This window comes from Anser anser, assembly GCF_964211835.1.
Source record: "Anser anser genome assembly, chromosome: 2".
Lineage (NCBI taxonomy): Eukaryota > Metazoa > Chordata > Aves > Anseriformes > Anatidae > Anser > Anser anser.
Genome location: NC_139721.1, coordinates 95507715 through 95522256, shown reverse-complemented (window position 1 = coordinate 95522256; position 14542 = coordinate 95507715). Strand labels below are relative to the sequence as shown.

Genomic DNA, 14542 nt, shown 5'->3' with positions numbered 1-14542 from the left:
AGGGCACTTCAAATATGATACAGCAATTCTACCCCATAGAGAGGCTAATTAAATATAGCCATCTAGTTACTGTTGTACCACTAAACCGTAATTACACTGCAACCCTTTAAAGGTTGTTTTGGGAGATTCATTCTGATACAGTGTAAAAAGTAAGCAGATCTTCAGGTAACTGTTTCATACACACTGGGGAACTGAAAATTGTATTTTATAAAAGGGCCTTTGGAAACAAACAGTTTAAACAAGTGGGAAATCAGTCTGATCTGGTTTTTTTGTTTGTTTTGTTTTCAAGCCACTCTGAACTACTGTATCTGCATTATAGCTGCATTAAAGCTATGCTTATTTGCGCACACTTTAAAACTGCATTAAAAGTAAGCTTATTTGCTCATATTTAGTATCCTCTTCCTGAGGGGAAAGGGAGAAGAAAGAAAAGTAAAAAAAAAAAAAAATTAAATTACAATGGTATCACTTTTACTTAATTTTGAGGCTTCCAGAAAAAGTTTCTAAGGTGAGGTGCACATTATAACAAACATATCACTATCACCCTCACAGGGCAAATCATGCAAGTACAGTGACAAGATATCGCAATTACAGAAGTTTCTCTAAATAAGATGTATGCTTAAAACTTTGTTCCGAGGCCAACATAGTTTCAGGGTATTGTTCAGTCAGGATTTAAAAATGACTTTTACTGGCTTTTATAGTCATTTCCTTAGTTAATATGAAGAACAAAACAGAGAAGTTCTTTTAGAAAAAAACTGCTAGTTCTCCAACCTCAAATGACTTCCAATGAAGTCTTCAGGAGTGAGGACAAGTACTTTAGAGAGAGCACTCACTTTACCACAAGGACTTAAGGTAGGGGATTCCTAATGAAAACAGAAAAATCTGAGGACTTTGACAGCAGCAAGTGGTTAGTACTCAGGTTTTAGTTTACAGATGAGAATAATAACTTTTATGGATATACATAAATACTTGCACAGTTGTACCACAAGGTACAAAAGATCTAGCAAGAAAAAATATCTTTGTCTCAAAATATTCTGTACATATAGATTTAATAGAAACTCTTTTGGTAACTTTCTATGGGAAATATTAAGAGACGTTAAATAACAAAAATACAATCCTCTAAAACCCACTAATCAGGAAACAAAGAAACATACACCATTCCGTCCTAGCACAAAGAAGCATCTTTCTTCAGTCCACTCTTCTTTTCAAGGAAAGAAATACATCTTAATGATTGAATCCACTTTGTCCGTTCTTCCCTCACTCCATGCATGCAATGCCTTCCACGAAAATGTCCTGATCACTCCCAAAATTTGGAGAGGGAAAATGTGGGTAAGTAAAATTACTAAGCTCACTTATTCACCTCACTGGGATTAGAGAAAGATACAATACCGGTTCTCTTTCCACCACACTCACCTTTTCTTTCTGATTTCTAGGTCTTTTGAGTTTCTGCCTCTTGGAAAGGACATACAAGCAGGCTGGAGATGACTTCTCCTGAGTCTTCAGGACACACTTGAAGACAGGGTAAGGACAACAGATATGTTTTTGTGTACATTGAATCACATGTTGGTTAAGAGGCCACACTGTAAGCAGGAGTAATAGCAACAGTAACACTTTTCTTCAGAGATAAAAAAAATAGACCAGGGACACTTCATATACAGTCCTGGATCTCCTTCTACAAGACCTATGTTAGCTAAACAAAGATATCAAAGTTGATGTAAGCTACTGAGAACACTTTTCTTGAGATCCAACCTACATTTGCTTAATCCACTTTAAACCTCTGCCTTAGAATGTAAAATTCTAATGGGGGTAAAACACTCAGTTCCCAAATGCAAACCATCCACCACATACCATTTAACAGGGGAAGTTGCATACACACTAATGGCTATGGTACACTGAACCACTATTGCACACATAAACCTAATCCATTAGTTTCACACAAGTGAACAAACAAGACTGAATGTATTGCAACATAGTGGCAAAAAGTTACATGGGATGTTGGATGTTTTGAATGATATATCTGGCTAAAACAACTCTGGATTTTACTATGGCTAATACTGTCACCATGTCCACTTTCTCAGCATGTGCCTCCATCCGCTTCCGACACTAATCGTTTTCTTTGTTATGAGCCTTAATGAAAGATGAGTGCATACAACTTAACAAAACAACAGCATACAACTTAACAAAAACATCAAATGATGGGTGAGCAATTGGCTGATGGGCAGGGCTCAAAGGGTTGTGGTAAATGGGGACACATCTGCCTGGTGGATGGTCACTAGTGGGGTCCTTCAAGGCTCCATTTTAGGGCCAGTCCTCTTCAATGTTTTTATAAATGATTTGGATGTAGGACTAGAAGGTGTTTTGAGCAAATTTGCTGATGACACTAAACTTGGAGGAGCTGTGGGCTCGGATGAGGGTGGAAAGGCCTTGCAGAGAGATCTGGACAGACTGGAGAGCTGGGCGATCACCAACCACATGAAGATTAACAAAAGCAAGTGCCGGGTCCTGCACCTGGGACGGGGCAACCCTGGCTATATGTAGAGACTGGGTGATGAGACGCTGGAGAGCAGTCCCACAGAGAGGGATCTGGGGGTTTTGATTGACAGCAAGTTGAATATGAGCCAGCAGTGTGCCCTGGCAGCCAGGAGGGCCAACCATATCCTGGGATGCATCAAGCACGGCACTGCTAGTCAGTCAAGGGAAGTGGTTGTCCTGTTCTACTCTAGTGCAGCCTCACCTCAAGTACTGTGTGCAGCTCTGGGCACCAGAGTACAAAAAGGACATTAAACTGTTGGAGAGTATCCAGAGAAGGGCGATGAAGATGGTGAAGGGCCTAGAGGGAAAGACATATGAGGAGCGGCTGAGGTCACTGGACCTGTTCAGTCTGGAGAAGAGGAGGCTGAGGGGAGACCTCATCGCAGTGTACAACTTCCTCATGAGGGGAAGTGGAGGGGCAGGTGACCTATTCTCCGTTATCACCACTGATAGGACCCGCGGGAGCGGTGTTAAGCTGAGGCAGGGGAAGTTTAGGCTGGACATCAGGAAGAGGTTCTTCACCGAGAGGGTGGTCACACACTGGAACAGGCTCCCCAGGGAAGGAGTCACTGCACCAAGCCTGTCTGAATTTAAGAAGTGACTGGACTGTGCACTTCGCCACATGGTCTAAACTTTTGGGTAGACCTGTGCAGTGCCAGGAGTTGGACTTTATGATCCTTATGGGATCCTTCCAACTCGGGATATTCTATGATTCTATGATAAGTGTCTCCTTATTCACTATGCTGATAAAGCTGATAAGACTTTTTATTCTAGTGGGCAGAGGGAAGAAAGGAGTTGAAAAGCAGGACGCATCTCTGAAAAGGTAAGTCAGCAGGTCCTGCATTATGCTCCCTCCGAACACTAGGCACTATTTCAAATTGCAGTTGGCTACGGACACCAGTAAGCATTGCCAAGAAAAGCCACACAGAGAAACACAACCTGAAACAACTAAGAGGAAGGAGCAGCTAACTGCTCCTGACCTGCCTGCGACTGACTTGTGCAATTGCAAGAACAAGTGCACGCTTTCCCCACACTACCCGCTGCAAGCTTGCAACTCCTGCTGGTAGCAGACAGATCCTGCATGCTCCTGAGGCTGCTGACACCGATCCCTATGGATGTCTGGGGCCACTGCAGGGAATGCCGCTAAAAATACGTTTCTGCTGCCTAGGGCACCATTAACTGGCAGCAGCTAAGTTTAGCAAGCCCTGCCATTTCTCAGTGGCACCCTGTGCTCTAGGCTACCTTAACCTCAGGGACTCCTTCCCCCAGTTTGCTAGCATTTCATACTACATGTTAACAAAAAGCTGTATTCCAGCTGTGTAATGATGTTTCCCGACCAAACAGTTCTGTTGCTTTCCCCTTGGGTCTCCTTAACACTGACAGAGCTGTTGCACATGTTGCTTCCATTGGGAAAAGCTTTCAAGGTTGGACCCCAAGGTCACTCAGTGATCCCTATCTTGTTTCCTTTTAAAAATAAACACTATTTATAAATTAATTTGTTCCAAAAATTATTGTTTGTAGCAATCTTATTGAATTAATTCCACAGAGTGGCTTGTTCTTTTGAGCCTTGAGATGAGACTGAGTTACAAATCAGGCCTTATTGATTTCTTTTTGCCTTTCAATTATACACTCCTATTTTGCAGGTTATCGGTTAACCCCATTTAATTTTTTATTATTTTTAAAATGCTCAAAGATTCTGTTGTGCTTCCACACAGAGAAAATTAAAGTGATTGATTCCTTTCCACTTATTTTTGACTATTTCAACCTAATGAATAATTGTGATAATTCTGAAACATACTTTTTTTTCAGAAATGTTCATCACATTAGTGAAATCTAAAACATGTCCTCGTGACTAGTGTAAGTCATGAGGAATATACGCTGATGAACAAGCATGGTGATAAACCAAAATTAAATTGTTCATGGATGGCTGAACATACCAAATTTCTTTAAATATAAACTATGACTACTTATTAGCAGCTTGATTTAGTTTATTTGTAGCTCTTCACACTTCAGTATTTTCAATAAACTATCTTTACCCACAACGAACCAAAGAGCACTCACGCAGCAGAGCGTAGGAGCTATCACTCTGAGGAATTATTGGCTTGCTTGGGTTCAGGGAAGCACCTTGCAGATTATACGGCTCTTTATCAGAGATTCTATGAATACAGGGTGATCATTCAAAGCCCTAAGCTCCCAATGGAAGAATGCATATTTGTCAACTCACAACCCAGTACAGACAGCCCTCAAAAAACTGTAGGCTCACATATTGCTGCTGCCAGCAAACATAGCCCTGATAAACGCAAGAAAATTAAAAAGATGGCAGGGAAAGAGAGAGGATGACAACAACCAGACCCGACAAGACGCAGAAATTGAGGGCACTGCACAAGAGATTCAACTGCAGACCTCTTCACAAGGGGTCAATGGAGTGTGGAGCATGACCATTACATCCACATGCTTCTGTAGCTGGGGCTGAGCATGGGGGAGAGCCATGCTCCTCCAAACATGACAGATGCTTCCTGCATCAGCAACACTGAGATCTCTGCATTGGTTTCCAGCGCTTTTATAATGCAAAAAGAGAACTGTGAATCAAGCTGGGGGTGGGGGCGGGATATGTGCATATGAAAACTGTACTACTATGATCTGATCGTGGAAAACAGAGGACCGTTACCCATGTCAGATGGAAGTAATCTCTTTCTCTAGAAAAACTGCAATGTAACTAATAATTTCTCATTTCATCCTAACTTGGGGCATATTTTCTGTTCTGAGAGCAATTCCTATTGTTTACTTCAAAGTTGTAGCAAAATGGGACTAGCTTGAGATATATTCATTTAACTTAAGGCTGTCTCTGGTGGCTTAACATTATTATAGCACTTGACTAACTCAGTGAGGGTTTTTTACTGACCAAGGGAACATCAGAGCATTTTCCCTGGGACATACAACCCAGTCAGTTCTCACATGTAACCATCAAGAGACTACTTACCATCCCTCACCTTTTTTCCCACAGAACAGAAAAAGGATGTATAAGCAGACAAGTGCCACACTCAACCAGATCCACCCCAGTGTGGGCCATCAAGCTTGCATCAGGGTTTAACTATTTCCAACACTGTAGCAAAGAATTAGATTTAGACTTGATGAAATTTCTCTTCCATTTTAATAATAAGCAAATTAAATACTTGATATATAAACTATTAACCACATATCTGACTGTCCAAGTACTGTAAGAACTAATTGCAAAAATCATATTGCACTATAAATTATGCATAGATTTTCTGGTTAACTGAAATGCGCTGCAATCATTACCCACCATAGTTGAAATGACATGTGTCCATACAGTATGTCAACATGAAAACACTTGTCACATAGTTCCCATATCTTATGTACTTCATAACTAGAATGAAACAACAGTCTGGAGTGCAGAAGAAACACAGTCAATTCATTTTTCAACATTGCTTCCTTATTTTCTTGCTGAATTTGCTACTCATTAAAAATCTTCTTTGGCTATGACCTTCATTTTGTTTCTTATAGTTTAAGTTGTAATATCAAGAAATGAAAGTTATTACAATGCCCAAAATATAACGTCTGTACTACAGGTAATAATTACCTTCTTTCAAATATTCAATAACATTGGTTTCATAAAGAAACCTAGGGAAGGCAGTCATGTATGGAAAGTCAAACTATAGCCCCAGCATATTAATATACAACAAGACAATCAATGCACTCCAAATGAAATCAATAGAACTGCAGGGTTACAAATGGTGACTTGCAAATAATTTTACCCTAAAAGTATTCTGAGTGAAGAAAAAAAATAGTTGACCACATTAACAAATTGTATTACCATGTAAATAAAATGTAACTAATGCACTTTGCACCTTAAGAGAAACACTGTTCTGAATGTTTACCACCAAGAAAACACGAGAACGGGCAAGTATAACATTCCACACTGATTCCATGCTCTGAAGTCTAAGCACAAGAAACAACTATTAGTAACAGAAAATTTCATAAACTCTGGAATTTTTTATTATCTGAAAACTGACAGCCCAGGACATTCTTTCTGTATCAACAACTTCTGTCATACTGCAAAAAAGTTACAAACTTTAACACTGATTCTGAAGGCATTATTACTTACATACCTAGCTGTATTACTGTCAGTAGTCCCGATGAAACCAATTAGTTGACTCAGAGTAATTAAGCATTAGAGCTAATTATACCTGTTACTGGGAATTAGGCCTTTTCATTTTTACTAGATTTTACAGCTAATAATTCTGAATAGGGTTGCTAGTTCTGACAATTTTATCTGAAGTTTTAGAAGAGGTGTTTTCCTTAAAGTCCTAGTTTCAAGAAGAAAACCATGGCTCCTGATGAAACAAGAAATATTAAAGGATTTTGCAGTCTCCCACCTTGCAGGAATACATTTGGCTACGTTAACCCAACAAGCTCATCAAGCAAAAGGCAAATAGAGAACTTCTTACTTCAGCAAATTGTTACATCAATTTTCATGAAGGTTACCAACAAAGCACTCCAGCAGTCATAAAACAGTACATAATGCAGACAGCAGTAAAAGGCACCAGGTCTGCACATCCTGATCCACAAGCAAACATACACCTTCCTTCTACCTCCTGTCAGAGTTGTTCCATGGCAATGTCAGTGTTGTTGACTGCACTGGTGTGAGCTGCCTCCTTGACACAGAAAGCTGATGCACATGTGCAAGTGCTGCAAGAATTGATAAAATGTAGACGGTATTTTTTAGCTGATTTCACCACCTTATCCAGCACTCTGAGAAATGGATGTTGTAGATTTTTCTTCTTGCCAGCTCCTTCACTTTGACTAACTCTGCCTCTCCCTTCAAATTGTCCCCAATTGTGTTTCTTAACTACAGCATTAACACTTCTTGGTGTGATGATGGCTGGTAAAGCACGGGCACCTCTCCCCTTTACATGACTTCGAGTACCTTTAAACTTATTCCCATCTGGCACTCCTTTAAGAATTTAGGGCCATATTTCTTAAGCCAAAGGTCTCCAAAGTCAAGTACAAGAGAAAGGAGTATCAGTTGCTGTTATGACCTTAAAACAGAACATTTACCTGTCACATAGGATGTTGATCTTAAGGCATTTTCAGCAACTGCACTTAGCCCCAGAAAGGGCCTTTTATCTCAATTGGCATACTCTTGTCATACAACGCATGGAGCACAGTTTAGAGGCTTGTTTTCACTGGTGTGTGCCCTTTTTTCCTGGGTTTGGAAGGCAGACATAAAACAAGGGGTGGGTAGAAATTTGGTTTTTAGCTATACTGCAACATAAGCAGCTTTAAAGCTAATGGTCAGAATTCCATTGATCTAAAGGGCAGATGCAAGTTTTGGTAATGCAAAGCCTAATGAGAAAAGAGGCCAGATGTTCAGATCCTTTTATACAGGTATTCAGAAATGCTTTGACAAAACCAATGATTTGGCTTCATATGTACAAGAGGATCTCCATGACAATAACCTGAGGGAGTGATTAGAGCAGAGAAAAAGGTGGAATCTTTCCAAGCATGCATTTTTACTAATCCTCCTCCAGAAAGAAATAAATCATCCCACACCCATTAGAAAGCCTACTATTGCATGTTTCTCCCCTGTTCTCCTGGGCCCAGCCTTTTCTACCTGAAATCATAAACCCACTATAATTTGGAAGTATTTTTAAAAATACAAATATGCCTTTCAGATTACCACTTCAACATCATCTCTAATCTGTTAGTTCTATGAATCCAAAGTAGTCTAATTGGTTTTTGTATCACTTCAAGGATTAGATATTCTAATCATGAAACCATGCAGAAAGCTTTCTTGTAGTTATACACAAACATACATTGGATAAACAGGAACAAAAAAAAGCACAACTCCCTAACATTTAATACGACTACAGGGACGATTAATTGGGTTAGTGTACTAAATCCTATGTAAGGATGACCACAGGCAAATTCAGAAACAGATTTTTTTAATCGAATGATGGGTTTTTAGAAAAAAATACAAATGGATGGGATGGAGATTTCCTGCAGAAAATCCAGTCATTTCATTTTGATTTCCCATTTTTAAGACTTTACCCACCTCAGTGGGCTGTATAAATACCCTTTCTTGCTTCACACAGTGACAAAACCAAGTACACAACGTGCTCTTTGATCACTGCAGAGAAATGTACTTTATTCTTCTAGATAAATCAACATGTACGAGGCTAAGACACACGACATTATCATTTCATTAGAAAAGAAAATCGTACATCGTTTTACCCTCTGAAAAGTATTCAGCGCACCTCTAAAGCTATATAATGGAATGAATACAGCAATACAAATAATAACATGGCAGCCTACCATGAAGGCTGTAAGAAGCGCTATGGCCCTAAAAGACTGGGAAAGGTGCCAGCACAGTGAAAATAGAAGAAGCTTTTGATTTCAACTTTGTGCCCAGTTCAGACTGTGCAAATTCCTGCGTATTAAATCCACAGCCACTCTTCCACATTCTTCCTGTCCTGGCTTCCCTCCCCCACCAGCCCTGCATCACAGAAACAACCAACTATGAACATTTCCCAGCTCACTAACATTTGTCTTAGCCATTCAGCAGTTTCTGCCAGGATCCTCCTCCTTCTTTACACCCTGTGAATTAATTCTGCTTGCAGCAGCACTAAAGCAAGCTGCTGTGGGCTTGTTTTTTTCCCCTCCCCAACGTGAGTAAATCATCATTGCTTAAAAACAGTAAATGGCATTGAATTGACTTGCCTTTCTAGATGCAAAGATGTTTCTTCCCTCCACATGGCAAAATTTTGCTGAGCTCCTCAGTCCTTTCCCCCTCATCTTTGCTTTCCCAGAACGCATTCCAGGAGAACATGTGGCTCCATACAAAGATATAAAACAGATCTTTCATCATTGAAGGAAAGCAGAGATGTTTACTTCTACAGTCTGGCACAGATCCCTAGCTGAAGCCCGTAGATGACTTAGATCACTGGAGGATCCAGCCACTTCAGTGAGATCTCTGAGAAACTTCAGTATACTTCAAACCTGTGCCGTGTCTCAGAGCTGACTGAGCCAGCAGGGCTCCACAGTTGGCACCATCTGCAAGACCGTACTCAGGCCCATTCCTGTAGACACCTCCCTCCCCACTTTCAGAGCCCAGCTGCTGCACCTCTCTGGTCACAGGTTTCTGTTCAGTTGCATCCCTTTCCCATGCTTTTAAGGCTGGGGTGGGGGGGTGTTAAAATTCGAAAGCTCCCCTCCCCTCATTTCACAGCACAGAGACTAAATATATTCCTTCTGAAGGAATGTCCCCTGTTTGCTGACCCCTTGCACAGCTACTGTAGTCATTCCGCCCTTACACCTTCTCCAAGGCACTGACTTTCCTTCTCCCCAGGTTTTTACTCCCAGGTTAAATTCTATGTGGACAACCAACCTTGCTCAAACAAAGACTGGCATTTGGTGACCTCCCTGAACCATCTCAGGAAGGTCCCATGGCAGCTGAGATACAGATGACTTCTTGCTCCATTTAAAAATAAGTCTGTTTGCAAAAATCAACTCCCAAAGGAGTACAGTACAAACCTTGCTCTTTTTCAGCTAGGAAGGAGTAAGAGTATCTATCTGTGTATAGAAGCAAACCTGGTCAGGTCAACTCAACGTGTTAGACCCCCCTGCAGCCCACAGACACTATAAAGGGGATGGCAGAAGAAAAACTCACACATATTAGATCATTTAGTGAGAGTTGTGTTTCCTTACCAGTCATGCCTTCTGCTAATTTATCAAGCTTCAAAGCTACCTACCATGCACTGCCATTATAGGAGTATAGTATTTTGCAACAAGAGGAACATAAATAGGTCAAAACCTGTAAAAACACATTAGCTTCCTAGATGGCACAGTCCCAGGAGAGAGATTATGCTAATAAACAGTTGTCACAGATGGAGGCCCAAGTTTTCAGAAGCAATTTGGGATTAGCTTCTAGGTGCCTGAATAAGAAAGTTAGAAAGAAAATATGAAAACTGGTTTTAAGAAGATGCATACTAAAAGCTAAAGACTTGGATGTTAAGAAATGGAGCCATGCCAGACTGCTAACCATAATAAAGAAAAAAAGAAAATAAAGAAAAAAAAAGATGGCCACCCAAAAGTAAGAGAGCATTCTACATTCCCCTAGTGTGGCACCAGAGGAAGTCTTTCAGAAAATTAAAAAATTAATTTCTGCATGTGGACTGATTCATTATCAAATATGCAAAAAGAACTTGTATCTGTCTATAGTTTTATGATGTTATGCAGCCACATTAATTTTGGCAGAAGAGGTAATTTAAATCCTTTGAGAAACATTATCCTCTTGATATAAACACATAACTCAGATTAATAGGATTTGTTTATGTATAGCAGTAGGGAGAATAACCCTGAGTTTGGAAAACAGCTTTGTCTTTTAATCAGTTTGGGAAGAACAGCAAAAAATATATACTGAGGACAAGTAATTGAAGAGCATTTGTTAACTCCTGGTAAGCAATAATTGTGAGTTAATTGATAAATATTTAGAAACAGACACAAACCAGAATATTTTGGACAACCAAAGCAAAATTGTAAGTATGTTCTAAAGAGAAGGGCTGGTAGAATATGCACTGTTAATCACCTTTTTTTTTTTTTTTTTCCAGTCTGGACCAAATCTGTGCTATCCCCAAACTGCATAATTGACTCTGTGTACACAATTTCTCAGTTGCTCAACAATACAGATATTAACAGTAATGGTATAATTATAACTTACAGCTTAAGTAGGTAAAAACTGATAGTTCTTAACCAGTGGTTGTAATTAAGATTGTAGAAGGACAGTATTCACTGCATCTGCTTAGTATCCAATTTTATTAATGAAACATAAGTTCCAATACAGCAAAGCAGCTGTGTGCTGCGTCCCATCCCTGACCATATCCTGAAAAGAGACAATGAGGGAGCAATGCAACCCAACTTGTAGCAGCTGTAGGAAAAAAAAACAACAAAACACAGCTCTGTAAGCAATGGTCGAGCACCAGCTATAGACACAGGATGCATGAAAAGCAAAGCAAGCAATAACTACATAAAGGAAGAGGTTATTTCCTGTGCCCTGAGTGTCACTTTACTTTCAAGCGGGTTGAGGAAAAAGCATTGCTTCGTCTCCACCACCTTCCCCAGCACAGGCGGAGGAAGAGGCAGAAGCCCTGTGGGGCCAACCCAATGCTTGGGGATGGCGGCAGGCTCGGGATGGTGCCAATTCAGCACCACGGGTGGTGGACAGCGCCCACAGGGAAATCGACAAAATTGGGGGTTCACACCCCAAAAATGGGGCAAAAAAAAATCACCCTGCGGCTGCCTGGCAGAATTCACCAACTCAGGCTTTCTGAGCAGCGAAAGCAAAAGCTGTGGAATGGAGCGGGCACTGCTGGCATGTTTCGCTTGCTTTGGCTCACTCCCTATGTACTGGTTGCTAAGCAATTTATTTTTTTTTTGAAGCTCAAAACTACTCACTGCCAGATGGATTAATGAAAACACACGCTTGCACTGCTTAAAACACTTTTCACTTATATATCTCGATATGCCAATACTACTTTCTTCAATTATTTCTTTTAAAGGAATACCAGGTTTGAAAGTAAAGACAAATTCGAGCTAGCAGGGGAAAGGGGAGGCACAGGAAGAAGCCAAGTGTAATTATCAAATTTTCCAGTGGATTGCAGGAAAGAGGTACCTAGGGACTTGCGTGTCCTCGGGGACTTGTAGTAAAAACAGTATGCCCAGCTCAGCATAGAGATGTGAAGCACCAGGTGACCTGAAGGTGTCTTGCTCTTAACTGGTTTATCTATTTTTAACTACATGACATAACATTACCTGTGACAGCACATGCCAACTCAGGGTTATTTCAGCAATCAAACAACCATACACAGCCTCACGTGATTTACGCCTTACTTGCAGTGCTGCTTTCTGTTCGCACTCCCAGTTCTTCAGGTCTGAAACCTGGCACCTGACCCTACACTCCAGCCTGTGCCCTAAAATGCCACCCAACTTACCTACAGCTTGGTGTTTTTTTAAGAAGCCATGGTCAGAAAGAAATAGTGACCCACTGTACGACGTAGCCAACTGCTCTGTTGTTGGTAAAACCAAACCGTGTATTACCCATTACCAAGGGTATAACTACAGCAAGGATGACAGGAGGGGGAGGGGAATCCGTTCCATCACCAAATGGAGAAAACACATCTCCATCATCTCCAACTTTCAGCCGGCTGAAAGGGGGGAGGAGGGGTGGGGGAGGCTGCAGCATGGCAAGCAGCAACTCTGAGGCAGCCCTTTTCCCCTCTCTGCTGGCAGGCTCAGCTGAAGAAGGGGGTGGCACAACAGGGTATTACACAGTTAGGTCTGTTTGCTGGTGGGACAGGAGAGAGGCTGCAGTATAGCTTCCTGGCTATTGATCCTCACTCCCGCCCCTCCATACAGAGGAAGTCTGGTGTGGTGCAGAAACCTAACAGAAAGTACTTTCTTTTCCTTTGTTTTCGAGAGCAAATAAGCTCTGGTGTAGTTTGCTGTTGACAGAGCCCGTAAGGGAAGAGAAGGTCAGGCAAGGAGGGAAAACAACAGGCCTAGCAGGAAAGGCACAGGACAGTCACCACGTGTGGCATGAACAGGAGGTGACAGCCGAAATCCCAAAGGCGCCATGAGGAAGAGGCAGCTGAGAGGAAGGTGCACCAGTGGAGAAGGGGGACAGGAAGGCCAGGCAGGGAGGCTAGTCCCGAGGCCTGGGAGCGTGGATGTGGAAATTTAGGCAGCTGACAAGGCAGACCGGATTGCAGCCAGCTGAGACAATGGCAGACCTGGGGAGCCAGGGCAGCCAAGGCAGCTGCACCCTCCAGGGCCAACCTCACCATGTGAAGGGGATGAAGTGGAGGTGAGGCTGCCAGGCTGGGGTGGGCAAGCAGGGCAGGACCCCAAGCCCTGCGGGGATGCCCAGGTGGGCAGCAGAGGGCAGCGGGCTGAGGCTCGGGGCACACGCAGGTGCGAAGAAGCAACCCTGGGGGAGCTCGGTGGTGCCTCCTGCCCCCTGTCCCCAAGCCCCTGGCCGTCTCTCACCTGCCTCGAGGTTGAAGGAGATGCGGGCCTCGGCGAGGTAAGGGGTGTCGCTCTTGGAGCGGACGCGGCGGATGGGTCTGCGGTCGATGTCCTCCTCGGAAGATGCCGCCATTAATGTGGGTACGGTGAGCAGCGTGGCCCGGCGAGCTAGCGAGGGCGAGCGGGTGGCGGCGGGGAGCGGAGCGGGGCCGGGAGGGGAGGGGGCGGCGGGGGGGGTGGGGGGGGGGAGAGGACGGGGAAGGAGAGAGGGAGAAAGGAGCAGAGGGAGGGAGGGAGGAGGAGAGAGAGAGGGAAAACCCGTCAAGGATCTGCGGACGGGAGCGGAGGCCCCAGCCGCTGACCCCCCAGCCCCCGGGAGGACAGCTCCTCCACGGGGGGAAGCCAGCCATGCAACCCCCCCCCCCCGCCCGCCGCCCGACACACCCCGGCCCTGCCCGAACCCCCCCCCGAGCACCCCCGCCTGGCCCAGCTGCCCCCCACCGCCCCAGGTGCCCCCCAAGCCTCTGTGGCCCTGTGAGCCCCAAAAGTGGCACCATATCGAGGCCGCGGCTTGTGGGGTCATCCCTCACCTCTTTCTCCCCTAAGCGGGCATCACGGGGGTTTCTAACCTAGGCGAAGTGCCCGAAGCAAGGCAGAAGGGCCAAGAAGTTTGCAGAAATAGCCTATCTGTCCTGGTATTTTGAAGAACCAACCTGGCTGAGGAGCCCTGTGCAGCACTTTTTGAATGTCCTTCACTTTCAGCTGGGCACTCTGTGCTTAAGTTGTGCGGGCAGGTGTGTTTTTAAACACAACTTCGTCTTCTCTATTTAATAGCTTCTGATAAACATGTTAATTCTCTTCATGTGGATGTAGGCTGCCTGCCCCATTAGGGCACCAGTGTCAGATGGAAGCTCTAGATGTTAATGTAGGTGAAATAATTTAAAATGCTACTTTTAAAAAATGCTACATA

At 43.1% G+C, this 14542-nt stretch overlaps 1 protein-coding gene across 5 annotated transcripts in view; it reads right to left on the bottom strand.

Moving 5' to 3' along the window:
• PHACTR1 (phosphatase and actin regulator 1) overlaps positions 1-14542 on the bottom strand; it is a 359571-nt gene that overhangs the window by 299960 nt on the left and 45069 nt on the right. For all 5 annotated transcript variants that reach the window (XR_014580386.1, XM_083825799.1, XM_083825800.1 and 2 more), the window contains one exon: positions 13594-13740. Coding sequence is in view for 4 of the 5 variants with exons in the window: in XM_083825799.1 (XP_083681925.1) it covers positions 13594-13740 (147 nt within the window). In the remaining variant the exon portion in view is untranslated. The remainder of the gene's footprint in view (positions 1-13593; positions 13741-14542) is intronic.